We start from the raw sequence: 13,647 nt of genomic DNA on the forward strand, positions 1-13,647 counted from the left end.
CGCGGGGTATCATCTTCGCCCCGGTTTATCCTGCTTGGTGCATGGCCCTCTGCGTGACTGGGCCGAGCCCGCGGTTGATGAACCGGGGTGGAGGTGTTCCCTGTGATCTCAGACCTCCCTGGGGTGTGGGCCGGGAACGCGATAATCAGATACATTATTATGAAGGTACCGGTGCCCTGGCAGTGTCTGGACACTGCCGGGGCACCGGTATATGTATTCTAAGGCCCAAATTCATGTTGTAAAAAAGTTCTTGTTTTCTGTCTGTAATTCTTAGCTTGTGCAAGACTAGTTTCCAAAGTTGTAGATTGTATGTATAGATAGTTTACAGTTTGTACTTTGCATTTTGGACTCAGTATTTCATTCAACATGGGTGGATGCAATATAAACCAAGATATAACTACACTGAATGTGTAGTATAACAGATCACAGCTCAGCTTTATGGTTTAGAAGTAGTATAATGGGCATTCTATCACAATATGGGATATTCTCTCACAAAAGGTAGGCAGGGCGAAGGGATGGGGAAGAAAAGGAATTTTTTTTGGTTAATGAAGACGGAGCAATATTTGAAGTCACATTGTTTCCCAAGTGTAAGAAGAGAGAGCAAAAAAGCATGAGCCCCTTCAAACCGCTCCAACGTTCATTCACTCACAACTTTATACTTCATCCGGACAAAGTCACGTGCCAACCACGTGATCCAGGCTTGGCCTCATCCATCATGGCGAGCTCCCGGATCTGCGACACACTCCTAAGCCAACCTCCCCTAGCAACCCCACACACCTCTCCGCATTTCAAATCGCTCTGTGTATCTACCAAAGCCAGAATGGGCAAAAAAAGACGTGGTCCCTCTCTTGAGGAGCTCCTTGATCGCCCATGGTGCTACTACTGCGAACGTGACTTCGACGACCTGAAGATCCTCATCTCTCATCAGAAAGCAAAGCATTTCAAGTGTGACAACTGCAATCGCAGGCTGAATACAGCTGGAGGTAAGTCCTATTTCATCTAGATAATGTGAGTGCAGAAACTGATGGCTTGTCCCGCTAGGTCTATCCGTGCACTTGAGCCAAGTCCATAAAGAGCAATTGACCCAGGTCCACAATGCGCTGCCGAACCGCATGGGTGTCGATGTTGAGATTTTTGGCATGGAGGGTATCCCCGCAGACGTCCTCAAGGCCCATCAGCAGCGTGTTGCTTCACAATTTCAGCAGGCCGAGCTGGATCGCCAGCATGCGACAGGCAACCCTCCTACTGGCGCCTCTTCTGGGGGTCAGCCGGCAAAGAAGCCTAAGCTTGAACCTGTCTCAGATATCAAGAAGCGACTGGCTGAGCACAAGGCCAGGCGTGCGGAGGCGCTTGCCGGGGGTAGCAGCGGCGATGTAACACCCTCTAGTGCTGTTCAGTCTACGCCAACATCTGGTGTATATGTGAGTCTTATCCTGCTATGCAATGTGAAATGATACAAGAACTAACAATTATTACTAGGCGCAATCGCCTCAGATCGCAGCCGCTCAGCAATACTCTTATCCTCAGCCATACGGTGGGCCCCCCGCCGCTGTGACACCTCATTTCTCGCAGACTGGCAGTCCTGTCTATTCAAGCTACTCCCCGGTTGGTGGACAGCAACTCCCTGGTGCCTCGCCCTACACTCCGACCGGATATCCCTCGCCATTCCCCGCCGGACTTCCTGCGCAGCCACCAGTCTCCTATGGGGCTCCTCCTTACCCCCAGCAACAACCTCCACCATCCGATAACAGATTTATGGGCCTACCGGCCGCCTCAAACCTTCCCCAGCGTCCTGCTTTTGGTGTACCTTCAGTCAACGCGCACGAAATGCAAAAGATGCACATGGGACACGTGCCCCTCACCCCCGCAGCTTTGGGTCACTCTAATGGAGACAGCGCCCAACCAACCAAGCATGTCTCCACACCTGTTGACAATCAGATTTCAGGCGCAGCCAATGACGTCGCCCCCCATGCAGAGGGTAGCAGCAAACCCAAAAAGAAAAGACCAAGCCCGCGATCCGAATGGTTTACAATGACGATACGTTCAGTCCCGAGGAGAAGAAGGCGCAGCTACCTCGATATGCATACGTCCCAGATCAAAGCACGCAAACCGCCCTCGGCGAGATCCCCGGCAACGCAATCGTGGGCGCCATTCAAGAGTCCGACACGGTGATCGATCCGGCACATTAAGTTCTGCTTTGTTTATTTCCTGCTGCATTTGCAAGTGATGGAGTTACGGAAACCAGCTAAGTCGACACATCAAAACTTCTAGTTACATATGAGCATTCTCCTGGCTGGATATTTGGTTGTCATCAGTGGCCCTGATTCCAAATCCTAGTCTGGCGAGTCCTCCCCGTCCCACCATCTCTCTCCCGACAACCCCAGGAAACGTCGATGCAGCGAGATAAAAAGATATTTTGAAAGACATTGAAGGAGAAAATCGAAAAACTCCGAAAAAAACCATCAAAAACCCAAAAGAAAGAAATAATTGAGAGGCTCCCTTGAGTCGCTCGTTCAGGATGGGAGGCCTAGGTCTGAGCTATTGGTTTGCGAAAGTCACATCGAGCCTACGTACAGTACGTGCCTTGCCCTTTGATCCTCCCTCCTGACTCCCCACTGGAGGTTTAACCCTGGAGGAATCTGTTTGATGTGAATGCCTAGACGGCAAAAATGATGCCATCTACGGTCGATGTAAGTTTTTAGCGTTTCTCTGGAGGTAGGAAATCCATCTCGGGCGTTTTGACCTGGAATCTCATGGGCTTTCGTTATCTACCAATGTATGTTTGATTTCGGTGATCCTGTCTGTACCTCGTATCCGTACAGTAGCCACAAATACATGCAACATCTAACTAAACCAAGTCAATACGTAAATGACCTATAAAGACTCAATTGACGTATGACTGTCACCAAAACGAACTAACAATTCAATTCCATTCATTATTTCTCCTAACGATTTCATTTCCATTCAATTCTCATGCCTTCTTCTCCTTGAACGCAAACCCAAAAACAAAAAGCCCATAAGTAGCCAGGATTGACAGAACAACCGGAACAGGCTTTCCACCCGTCTTGATCACGCGCGGTACCGAGCTTCCACCCAGCACGGCCGAGGCTAGAAGGCCCAATTCCTCGCCGTAGGATTGGCCGGCGCGCAGGCGCAGGAATGCGAGGAGGTAGACGAGGCCTACGGAAACGCCGGCGACGATTGAGGGGATTGATCCGGTGCGTGTGTAGCCGATTATGCCACCCAGACTTGTTAGGAGGGAGAGGACCAGGGCGGAGGTTGTTGGTGGAGACTGAATTTGTTAGTTTTGGGTTGGCTGGGGAGTAGGGAGATATAAGAGGGGTGTTGGTTGGATTTGGAGTTGGAGCCCGCGGAGTGGTTGGGGTGGGTGGATTGAATTGGGGTTGGGGATGTAGATCTGTTAACGTACCATCTTGTAGGTTCTAGACGGGTTGGCTCTTCTTTTCTGGGGATTTGGAGGAGTATGGGTCAAGAGTAAGAGGGTGAGATTAGGAGAGATGTAAGTTACGCAGATGAAGCTCGGTCATGCAATTGATTAGTCAGATGACGAAGTCTGGGGTAAATGTGCACGCATAATTTAATGCTCGGAACTATATATTCTAAGGTTCTGTGTTTACATGGTCCCGATTTCAAATCGTACTCATGAAGTTTGTTCATATTGATATATCTGTGCATCTCCAAGGTGAACTGTGCTGTATGTCCAACACTTGATCATGCCGAGGTAAGATAGTCTACTTACCGGCCATTTACAGCAGCAACTTGGTTGCAGCACCAATGCGTTCCTGGATGATGGAGCTCCATTTCTAGAAACACATAAGTTAGCAATTGGACCCAAAGCAAAAGGTTTCCTAATAAACACATACCTCGGCATTCTCCAAGTCTCCAGCCTCAAGACTCTCTACTAGTCCAGGGTAGGTGGCTCCCGAGTAACCAGTCCAAATACCAGGGGCGAAGACGACATGCTTGAACCAGTCACGGCCATCCAGACCGGGCTGATACAAGAAAGCCCGTTCGATTCCCTTGTACTTCTCATTGGTGGCGCGAATCTGGAACCAAAGTCTCACCTTCTTCCACCAGTGGTACCAAGGCACGTCGTCACCAAGCTGAGACTCCAGGTCGGCAGCACGGGCATCGAAAGCCTTTGCGGACTCCTGGAACTCAAGAATAGCCCTATCTAGAGGTGCGAAGTCGAAGTGGGTCTTCTCCGGAAGATTGTCCGCTGCAGGCTTGATGTGGTCCAGGTAGGATCCAAGACCAAGAGAATAGTCGGTGGCGTTAAGCGCAAGGAGGGGAGACTCCACCAATTGTGCCGCTGCCAGAGCCCAGAGCTTCGTGCAAGCTTGGTGGTAGAGGAAGTCCTTATCACCATACTTCTCCATCCATGCGAAGCTGTCGTAGTTTGAGTGGTAGTGGTAGACCGGGTCATTCTTACCACGACCAAAGCCAAAGTCGAGACTGGCGACACCGGCGAAATCTTGGAAGGCAGTGAAGTCACTGCCGCTGCCCATTGTCGCGATCTTGCCATTCCAAACATCGCGGACTGTCTGGCCCCGCACGGTCTGGTTGGGGGACTGCACCAGAGCGGTGACGTCGTTAATGACCTTGTTTAGCAAGGGACTGGCTCGAGGTTCGAAATTTGTGCCTGCAGCAGCCACATCGACATTCAGATATGCGATGTTGGCCTTGGAGAGCCATGGGAGGTATTCTTCCACCCACTCGGTCGAGCCAAGAAGACCGTACTCTTCACCGTCCCAGCTGGCAAAGACAACAGTGCGCAATGGCTTCCATCCTGCCTTGAGGGCCTCGCCGAAGCTGCGGACGACTTCGTTCAAGGCAGCGGATCCGCTGTTAGGATCTCCTGCACCACCAGCAATCCACGCGTCACGGTGGTTACCGAGAATAACGACTTCATCTTGGATGTGACCCTTAATGGTACCAATGACATTCCACAGTGGGGTGGTCACATACTCCTGGAGGTTGTGGAGGTTAATCACCACATCCTCAGGGGATGGTCCAATATTGTACTCCACACCCTTGTAGCCGAGGCCGCCTCCCTGCCAAAACTCATTGAAGTCCGACGCTTTGGGGCCGTGACCGTTAAGCGCCTTCAAGAATGGGAGAGCCTCCTTGTACGAGACCGGGAGAGATGGGATTGAAGGGATGGAGTTGTGCGGATCTTGTCGCTCGCATCCAGGCTTAGATGCGTATCCTGGGGTAGTGGGGTCACCAGGGAGGATACCTTGTTCAAGTTAGCTTTGCAGTGTCATTAGTTAGGAAGAAAAGCCTTACTGAGGAATTGAGTGCTACCTCTCTGGATAGCACTGGGATTCCGTGCCGGTCCATTAGGATAGGCTTCATAGCCATTTTCCTCGGTAATTTCACCATCTTCCTGCGGATCACTGTAGATAACTACGCCGATCATTCCAAGCTCCTGTGCACGCTTCACCTTCAAACCACGGAAGTTCATACCGTACTTGGCGATGGCAATCTTACCCTCCAAAGTGACGTTGGCATTGACGAGATCCTCAAAGTCCCTGTACGTGCCAAAGTTGACATACACATACTGTGCGGTCACATTACCACTAGCAGAATAGCCATGAAACACTGGGACACGGTCTGGCAGGCCAGAAGTAGGATCCTCTTCGAGGACATCCTCCTCCAGTGTAGCTTCAAAAGTCACTTCGGACTTGTCACCGGACGTCTTCAAGAGAGCCAGGCGGTGATCGAGCGGGTAGTTGATGTAAATATCATACGCCGCGAGTCCGGTATCCTCCACGCCGAATTCCTTCCATTTTTCCATAGTCCAGAGCGCCTGAGACAGGTTCTTTCCTCCCAAGTGTGGTCCTGCAGTATAGTATTTGCTCCACTCTCGGGCCTTTTCTGCGGAAGGCACATTTAGGAGGATCTGCTGGAGCTGGTTGTAAGGCAGACCGTAGCTCTCCGGCCACGCATCGTGGGGGATTGGATGGGCTCCAGGAAGGTAGGACCAAATGGAGCCATGCTCTCGAGGCAAAATGGCGATGGGAAGTAGGAATAGAAGGGTCGCCACAGAAAGCAGGGCTGCTAGGGAGATAGTACAGGCTCGACGAACAGCATGGTGCGGATATCTATGCCGCGGAGGAGCGACATTGACCACTAACAGAGGTGTAGTCTCTGAATACCGCATGTCTTTCTCCCTCATCTTGTGTGTGGGAGAATGAAAATGTCAAAATCCAGGAAAGCTTCCAAGGTTCTCCGCATTGTATCATCGACCGAGCGATCACCTTATCGGCTGACAAAGCTACCCCCCTACGGATCAGCCCGTCATCAAATTGCCTTTTTGGGAAATCATTGATCGTCTATCTATGCAAGTTCCTCGGTCTTTCTCGCCAATAGTAATGATTAGATCTTCAATTGAAGTTAGATATAAGTGGTATTTTAGTAAATGTAAGACAAAACATGAGTGGTATCATAATAGCTATTTATATACAATCGCTCAAGATGAGAAAACTGCATGACCCTTGAAATGGGGAGCAAAAAGCGATAAAACACATGTCACAACCAGAAAGATAAAAGGAACATAGCGCCCATGGCATAAAATGTAACGGACTAAACGCACAATCATACTTCGACATCATCCGATACATGGACAACATTGAGGTCTGGATTGACTCTGTCACCAATCTCCATACTCTCCCTCATAATCCGACGGGCATCTTCGTCGTTGACTTTCATGTCATCCTTGACCATGAGGACAGCCAGCTCAGGCACAAGAACAGACTGTGTGTAGCCAGCCACGCCTGCCGTCTTGATAAGTTCATCTGTTGTCGCCAATCGACGAACAACCACAGAAAAGCGACGAATAATTGTTTCTAGTCTAATTTGAACACAGATGTTAGCGTCGTCAAATCAAGCAGGGGTTATATGCCACATACATCCTGGTTGCACCCATGGTGCCATAATAACCACAGGTCATCGTCTCAAGCCTCTCGGCATCACCCGCTCTCACACGGAAGTTTCTCGCTTTCCCTGGTGCAAAAGAGGTAGAGGTACTAAAAATGTTTCGGTAATAGGAGGAAGCACCAGGGACAAGTAGTTTTTCAAGTTCGGGGAAATAGCTCTGAACACGTTCTTCAAACCCATTCCAGTCAATCTTGGGGTACCCTCGCTCACGCCACGAGTTCATCGCACTGCTGAGTTTGTGCGATTCACAGAAAATCATCTGTTCGCGAATACGTTGCTTCGGTTGTGACTTGAACAGTTCTAGCGAAGCCCAGTCTACTTCCTTGTGGCACATCGGGCACAGGGCTGGGAGGGGCGATGGTTCGCGGTTCTCTTTCGGTGCAAGTTCATCGGCCTGCGACTTTTGCATTTGCTCGCAAGTGGAAGAAGATGGGGATGAGAGAGGTGAATCATCGTCAAGCAACATTGCTTCGCATTCTTCGATCGTGTATGGGCCGTGCGAGAAACTGGAGTTCGAGTCTTCCCCGCCACGAGGTTCTCTGAAGCTCGAATTTTCGATGTCTTTTGGCATTATAAAGGTCTCCTCAGGCTCTTCAGGTTCTTTGGGGGCTTCTTCGACTGGCGATGGCTCTTTCTCTTTCTCGGCCGATCGTGGGGCAAAATTTGGCCTTTTGAAAAAGCTGGCTTTGGACACATATTTCGCTGCCATTCGCCGCTTGTAGGGCTGCGTAGAACCAGAGGAGAACAGTGGGCCCTCTTCATCGGACTCCGTCATAGCGCTGAAGGTTCGCGCAAGACCACCTCTGCGAGAGTATTCATTATGACTTTGTGAACTGCTGTATGCCCTATTGCTTTCTTCCACAAGCTTCATCTCCAAAGTCTTAGTCCCATAGTTCACCTCTTTACGAGGCGGGGAAGCATCGCTATCGCTAGCTTGCTCTTCATCAGAGCTTAGAGGATCGGCATCGGTGTCGATATCTGGCAATTTGTTGATGCTAGGCTGAGCAGCGCTTAATTTCACGTCTTCCGCTTCCTCTTCATTGGAGCTGAGAGGTGCAGAGCTGAGGGATTCGGTGTCTGAATCAATCTCTAGCTTGTTCTCGATGCTAGGTTGAGCGATGTCTTGCATGGTGTCTTCGACTTCCTCTTCGTCGGAACTCAAAGGTTCTGCATATGTATCAATCTCTGGTCTTTTTTCAATGCTATGCTGAGCATCGTCCTGTTTGGAGCCTTCTGCTTCCTCTTCATCGGAGCTTAAACGCTCGGCGTCTGTATCAATCTCCGGCTTTGTCTCGACACCACATTGAAAAGTTTCCTTTTTGATTGTCGCAACGTCAATTTCGACACCTTCAGGCCCAGGTTTATTGAAATTAGACAAAAGATGCTTGGTGGGAGCATTATTCCACGTTATGCGATTGGATGCATAGCTGGAATCGGGTTTGGGCTGAGCCGCCATACTGCAAGGTGGCGGGGGATTCCAATTGTCAATTATCAGTTTCCGGCAACAATCAGGGGTCTGAAAGCTTGGAGCCAAAGAAAACTAGTCCGTGTTCATGTGAAGCGCGTTGCTTAGGCCGGGAGGAAATTCGTGCTCGGGATGGGGCGACGCGTTGTTACGCGATTTCAACTCTCCACGCACGAAGGTGCCTATGGTGCAGTTCGAGGCGAAATGTTGAATCGGTGTCGGTTTGGTTTTTGGTATTCGAAACAAAGAACGTGGTTTCGAGAAGCTGAGACAATGCGGACACCTGGCTACGGCGGGGGATAGTGGCATATCGGACAAGGGGCATGTGATTGGTTCAACCGTCTTCTGGGTTGGGGTTTCACCCGGCAGAAAATTATTGAGTACAATGTTCAGAGATACTGGATCTATATCTATCTATCGTAATACTCCAAATATCGCATGTTATATATTGGAAGATAGTTTTGTAGGAACTGTAATTTTCGCGATTGTTCTATGGTTTGCGGCTATCCATTCCCAATCATCTTGCTATCTACAACACTAAGAAGGGAAAAAAGACTCATAATGAAAAGACCCAAAAATATATCCAAAAAAAGACATAATAAGACCTTAGGAAAGACACATAGAAAATGTAACAAAGACAATCAAAAAAGACACCTGGAAAGATATCCAGAACAGACACCTAAGGTTCCCAATGGTATCAGACTGAGAGGCGGTGGAAAAAAGCGGTGAATTAGTCACTGTACTGAACCAATCAAATCTCCGTCCTACTGTTGTCCAATGTGCCGCTATCTCCTACCGTACACATTGAGGGGAAACGCGTGCGCGATTACTACCCCAGGTGGTTTATATGTCTCGGGAATGCTTAGATATTGATTTAGACTGCTTCATGTATATGTTCTTTTTACTCATGGCTGTATATATTTTTAGATACTGCTGTGTCTTTGTTGGATTTATTTAAGATATCTTTTGAGGGCATTACGAGAAAACAGACAAACCAGTTGGGCCAATCTGCTTGTGTAACTTAGGATAGTAACGTAGTAATTGTAAAAGCTAGGGCTGCCTCTATACATAGATGGATGGGCATATACAATCAGATCATAGACAGGCCAAACACGCCTGTTCAAGGAATGCCCTTCATTAGGTCTCAGAAACCGAATCAAGGGAAGAAAAGTATAAAGAGAAAGAAGAAAAGCAAGATGAGAAGAACTCCAGAGCTGACACTACTCGAACGTCATTGAGATATTGCCATCCGGATGTCCCTGATCATGGTCCGCCCAAGCATTGGGCTCCATGGCCATGGCTCCGAGAGCGCTGGTACCAATCGTTGGCATTGTAGAGGCAGTTCTCAATTCTGGACGAGAGTGAAAGTCGTCGTTTTTGGATCGTGGGGATTCATGGAAGGATGTATCAAAGGTCATTTCCATATCTTCGTGCCTCGGCGCGGGAGAGAATTCATTGTGCCCGTGAGGAGAATACTGCCCCGATGCTTGCGGGGGCAGTGAAGAAGTTCGAGAAGCAGCTGGAAGCTCGGGTGTCTTCGGCCTCTTGGAGATAGGGGGAGAAGGCTGGGTGGGTGGTGGCTCTGACGGAGCGTTCAGATCTAGCTTCATTAGAGGCATAGTCGACTCCAATTCTTTGACCTCAATCGCCTCGGAGTGCAACTCGGCTCGAATGGCCTCGATGTCGAAGAGGACAGTGCCAGGGCTGCTTTCGGTTGTCTCGTTTGAATCGCGAGGGGCGGTGTTTTTGTCGACATCATACGTTTCCCATTTCTTCTTTTCGGCCATCTTGCCTCGCTTAAACAGGCCGAAGCGCTTCTTCTCCGGCTTCGCCTCTGCTTCTCGGCGAGCTTCATCAATCTCGCGAATCAACTCGCGCTGTCGTTCAGCGTGGTTATCTGGGTCTGGATCCTCGATTTCTGCAAACTCATCCTCAAGAACCTCCCAACCAACTTCCCTCAGAATTCGAGGCATAGCCGTACGGTAATCCATGTGACCGTTCACAAGCGAGGTAATATCAAAGTTCTCAATGCCTGGTATGCCTTCGACAGCTGCGAGGCCGGCGACTTTCATGATACCACCACTTGTTGCCCGGAAGAGGTAGCCCAGGATCCAATCATTTGTGGCATAACCATTCACAAAACGCCCAGACACCACACTCCGAGCCTTGAGGTATTCATCTTTGTTCGCCACAACGGGTGAGCCAAATAGGTATACATTCTGGATTAGTCCGTGGGCGCCCTTTTCGGCCAGTTCTTTCAAGCAAGAAAAGATAACACGCGCGCCGAGGGAGAAACCAAGTAATGTAATAGGCCGGTTGCCTAGGTTCCGTTCTCGCAAGGAATCGGCCATAACGAGACCGGCTGAGTTGGCGCGTGCCAACGAAACGATCCAGGGGTTGTCAATCAAGTATGCGAGTTTAGTGAGGACAAGTGGTAGTTGCAAGGATGCCATCAGCGCCATCAGCACGGTGCTACCTAGTACTTGTTGCAGACCTTGTGTTAATGCCTAAAGAAACAGTTAGTCTATTCATAATTGTCGCACAATTTAAAAACCTTACCTCTGTTGCTAGAATATTGATAGTGTCACCCATGCTTCGAAGCATCTCAGGCTCCCATAGTACGGAATAGATATCGCCCATAATTGGATCGACAGTACTGAAAGGTAGACGGACATCATCAACCTTGCCAGTCATCCAGCCAGAGACCGTCACAATCAGGTTGACCTTCTTGTTATTATGAAGCGGTCGATATTCGAAGGTTTGAACTGCACCCATACGTCGCTGCGAAGCTCTCATTCCAATGGTGCTTCCACCTAGAGTGGCACTAGAAGCGATCAAAGCTGTGCCGCCTGCTCCTCCCAGGAATGCACTGGTTCCAGAGATACCCACTGTAGTAAACCCAGCCGCAAGACCAGCTCCGATGACGGGTGCCAAAAGTCCAGCGGAAAGACCGATGACCAGTCCGCCGCCGACCGTCGCTAAACCCATGATCATATATTTCCGCTTCAAGGCCATCTTGCGGCGCTTTTCCATGTGGTCTGACTCATCCCAATTCTCTTTCTCTGCTTGTTCTTGCATTTCGAGGGAGTCTGTAACACGCTTTTCGAACCGTGAGATCTGTAGCCATGTCACATCCAAAGCTGCGCCAACCCTTTCCAAAAGAGTTCGCGACCGAGCATCGTATGCTGAATTTGCGATGAGCACAAGGAACAGGTCACAGAGGACAGTCCAGCGGAGATCGATATCTATGCGATCAGAGGTTGGCATCTCAGAAGGCATCTTGACCTCCGGGGGCTCCTCGGTCTCGTGGGCCTCGTATGGCGGAGGGGGATCTAGTTCGGACGAATCCGTCTCTGCGGATACCCTAGATGGAGAGTCCAATTTCCGACTGGATGTAGAGGTTTTCGGTTCACTCTCTGCCATAGGATTTTTGACTCGCGCATTCTGCATGAGTGGTCGCACCAGATCTTCAGGTTGCACCCCATGCTCCGCGAGTTGCTCAATCATAATCTGCTCAGCAGAATTGATATCCATATGAGCATATACCCGCCCCATGATCGCCTGGCCCCATTTCCGCATGGCATCCGAGGCTTTCTGCATGGTTTTGCGCGTGGATTTGGTTGTGGCAATCGACGCTAGATCATGATTCATATTATGGATCGCCAACCTGACAACTCCCACGTACGCGATCTTTTGAGTCTCGTTGAGAAGGTCTTTGGTGGCCTGGAGCTGGCTGATTGTATCTCGTAGTTCTTCGCCAACTAGACCAGCAGAGTTGCCGCCTGCCTCTCGGAACAGGTAGCTTGTATCATCGTCTAGACTTGTGGCAGACTGGGCATCATCGTCGAGCTGCACGCGAGTATAACCCCTCCCTGCTCCCCCCAATCCTTGGTATACAGCTTCGTCACCTTCTTCTTTGGCGCCGCGAGCGATGAGCCTCCCATAGTCATCATAGTAGTCGAATTCTCCAAGTGCAGGCATCGATTTCCATTCATCGGGCTCTTCCTCTGACTCTTCACTTTCGGGGTGATGTGCATCAGGTTGGGCGAGGCGCTGGTGCGACCATTCCGACACCTGGGCGGGTCTTTGCTTCGAAGTTGAGGTCCGAGGCTGAGTAAGAGCCTCCGAGGCCTGTGAATACTCCGGGGGTGCAGGAGAAGTGTCCCGCACCTCTGCGCCCTTGCCTTGCTCTTCCGTATTATTCGGATTGGCTGGCTGAGCCCCGGATTCCACCTTGTCCTGTGGCAAATCTGGCCCCTTCACCCTTTTCACAGCATCACTATAGCCCGTCGAGCTTACAGCCACATCCTGGATGTCTTGGTTGGCATTCTCTCCTTCGGGGGACTCGTTGGGTGTGGGGTTGGGTCGGCATGGTCGAATAGGAAGGCCAAAATCATCTACTTCATCTGGTGCGGAGGGATCTTGTGTGGCAGACCCTGCAGCAGGTTCGGATGCTACTGGTTGGGGCGCTGGGCCCTTTGTCTCTTTTTCATTCTGGTTTGTGGGGGAATCGTCCTTTGTCGATTGGGGTTGGGACGAATGGGGGGCGTTCGGCGGGGAAGGTGTAGGAGAATCGGAGGTGTCTACGGTGACACCCGAGGCTGCGGTCATGATTTCATGGAATGGAGGCTCCTGGGGGCCCAAAGGTGTATCGGATCCCAGTCCCTTGCGTCCTCACGTTCCTTCGCGATAGCTTCAGGAGCTCACCCATTCGGCCTCACAGTTATTGCGTTGAACGTTTGAGCTCTTATCTGGATGTGTCCTTGTTTCGAGTTCCCACGTCCGATGGTAACTAGATGGTCATCGGACAAGGGTTGGGCAATCTCAGATGACGGTGTGTCCGCGCGGCGAAAAAGGAGGGGCGGAGAATGCGGAGAGTTCAATTAGCACAGAACAAAGGATTTGAGTCCAAATTTTGTAATTAAAGAATCATTGTAGAGAGATACTTGGAAGTTTTGAAAATGTTAGGCAACTAGCAAAAGGAACTGTTGAGGGACCGAAAGCGGACATTCGCCCATCGGCTCCCTAAATAAACAAGTCTGAATGAAAACAGTAGATACTTAGGATACTTGAATATACATGCTTTTGGATACTGACATTCTCATACTCTTTCAACTCTTCATCTCAGGTTATAGAAAAGTCGCTTTCACAAATCAAGCCTTTTACCGTTTTCTTTCTGCTGTCTACCTATAAAACTGGTAAGGGGGAGAAACATATCT

At 49.9% G+C, this 13,647-nt stretch overlaps 5 protein-coding genes across 5 annotated transcripts; 1 reads left to right on the forward strand and 4 right to left on the reverse strand.

The window, feature by feature from the left end:
- Nucleotides 1-820: 820 nt before the first annotated feature.
- Nucleotides 821-2,189, forward strand: N7517_006019 (putative C2H2 finger domain protein; the record flags this gene model as incomplete). Its single annotated transcript, XM_056723749.1, has 4 exons — nt 821-983; nt 1,042-1,421; nt 1,480-1,926; nt 1,983-2,189. The coding sequence occupies 4 exons, from the start codon at nt 821-823 to the stop codon at nt 2,187-2,189; spliced, it is 1,197 nt and encodes a 398-aa protein (XP_056579999.1).
- Nucleotides 2,190-2,971: 782 nt separating this feature from the next.
- Nucleotides 2,972-3,433, reverse strand: N7517_006020 (TMEM14 family protein; the record flags this gene model as incomplete). Its single annotated transcript, XM_056723750.1, has 2 exons — nt 2,972-3,292; nt 3,431-3,433. 2 exons carry the CDS (start codon nt 3,431-3,433, stop codon nt 2,972-2,974), a joined length of 324 nt encoding a protein of 107 aa, XP_056580000.1.
- A 334-nt stretch (nt 3,434-3,767) lies between these two features.
- N7517_006021 (M28 family metallopeptidase) lies at nt 3,768-6,202 on the reverse strand (the record flags this gene model as incomplete). Its single annotated transcript, XM_056723751.1, has 3 exons — nt 3,768-3,824; nt 3,885-5,260; nt 5,311-6,202. The coding sequence occupies 3 exons, from the start codon at nt 6,200-6,202 to the stop codon at nt 3,768-3,770; spliced, it is 2,325 nt and encodes a 774-aa protein (XP_056580001.1).
- A 419-nt stretch (nt 6,203-6,621) lies between these two features.
- N7517_006022 (RTC4 family protein) lies at nt 6,622-8,419 on the reverse strand (the record flags this gene model as incomplete). The annotated part of the gene is made up of 2 exons (XM_056723752.1): nt 6,622-6,877; nt 6,936-8,419. The coding sequence occupies 2 exons, from the start codon at nt 8,417-8,419 to the stop codon at nt 6,622-6,624; spliced, it is 1,740 nt and encodes a 579-aa protein (XP_056580002.1).
- A 1,229-nt stretch (nt 8,420-9,648) lies between these two features.
- N7517_006023 (TMCO4 family protein) lies at nt 9,649-13,039 on the reverse strand (the record flags this gene model as incomplete). Its single annotated transcript, XM_056723753.1, has 2 exons — nt 9,649-10,935; nt 10,988-13,039. The coding sequence occupies 2 exons, from the start codon at nt 13,037-13,039 to the stop codon at nt 9,649-9,651; spliced, it is 3,339 nt and encodes a 1,112-aa protein (XP_056580003.1).
- Nucleotides 13,040-13,647: the final 608 nt, after the last annotated feature.

This window comes from Penicillium concentricum, assembly GCF_028827145.1.
Source record: "Penicillium concentricum strain IBT 3081 chromosome Unknown utg000002l_segment0_segment0, whole genome shotgun sequence".
Taxonomy (NCBI): Eukaryota; Fungi; Ascomycota; class Eurotiomycetes; order Eurotiales; family Aspergillaceae; genus Penicillium; species Penicillium concentricum.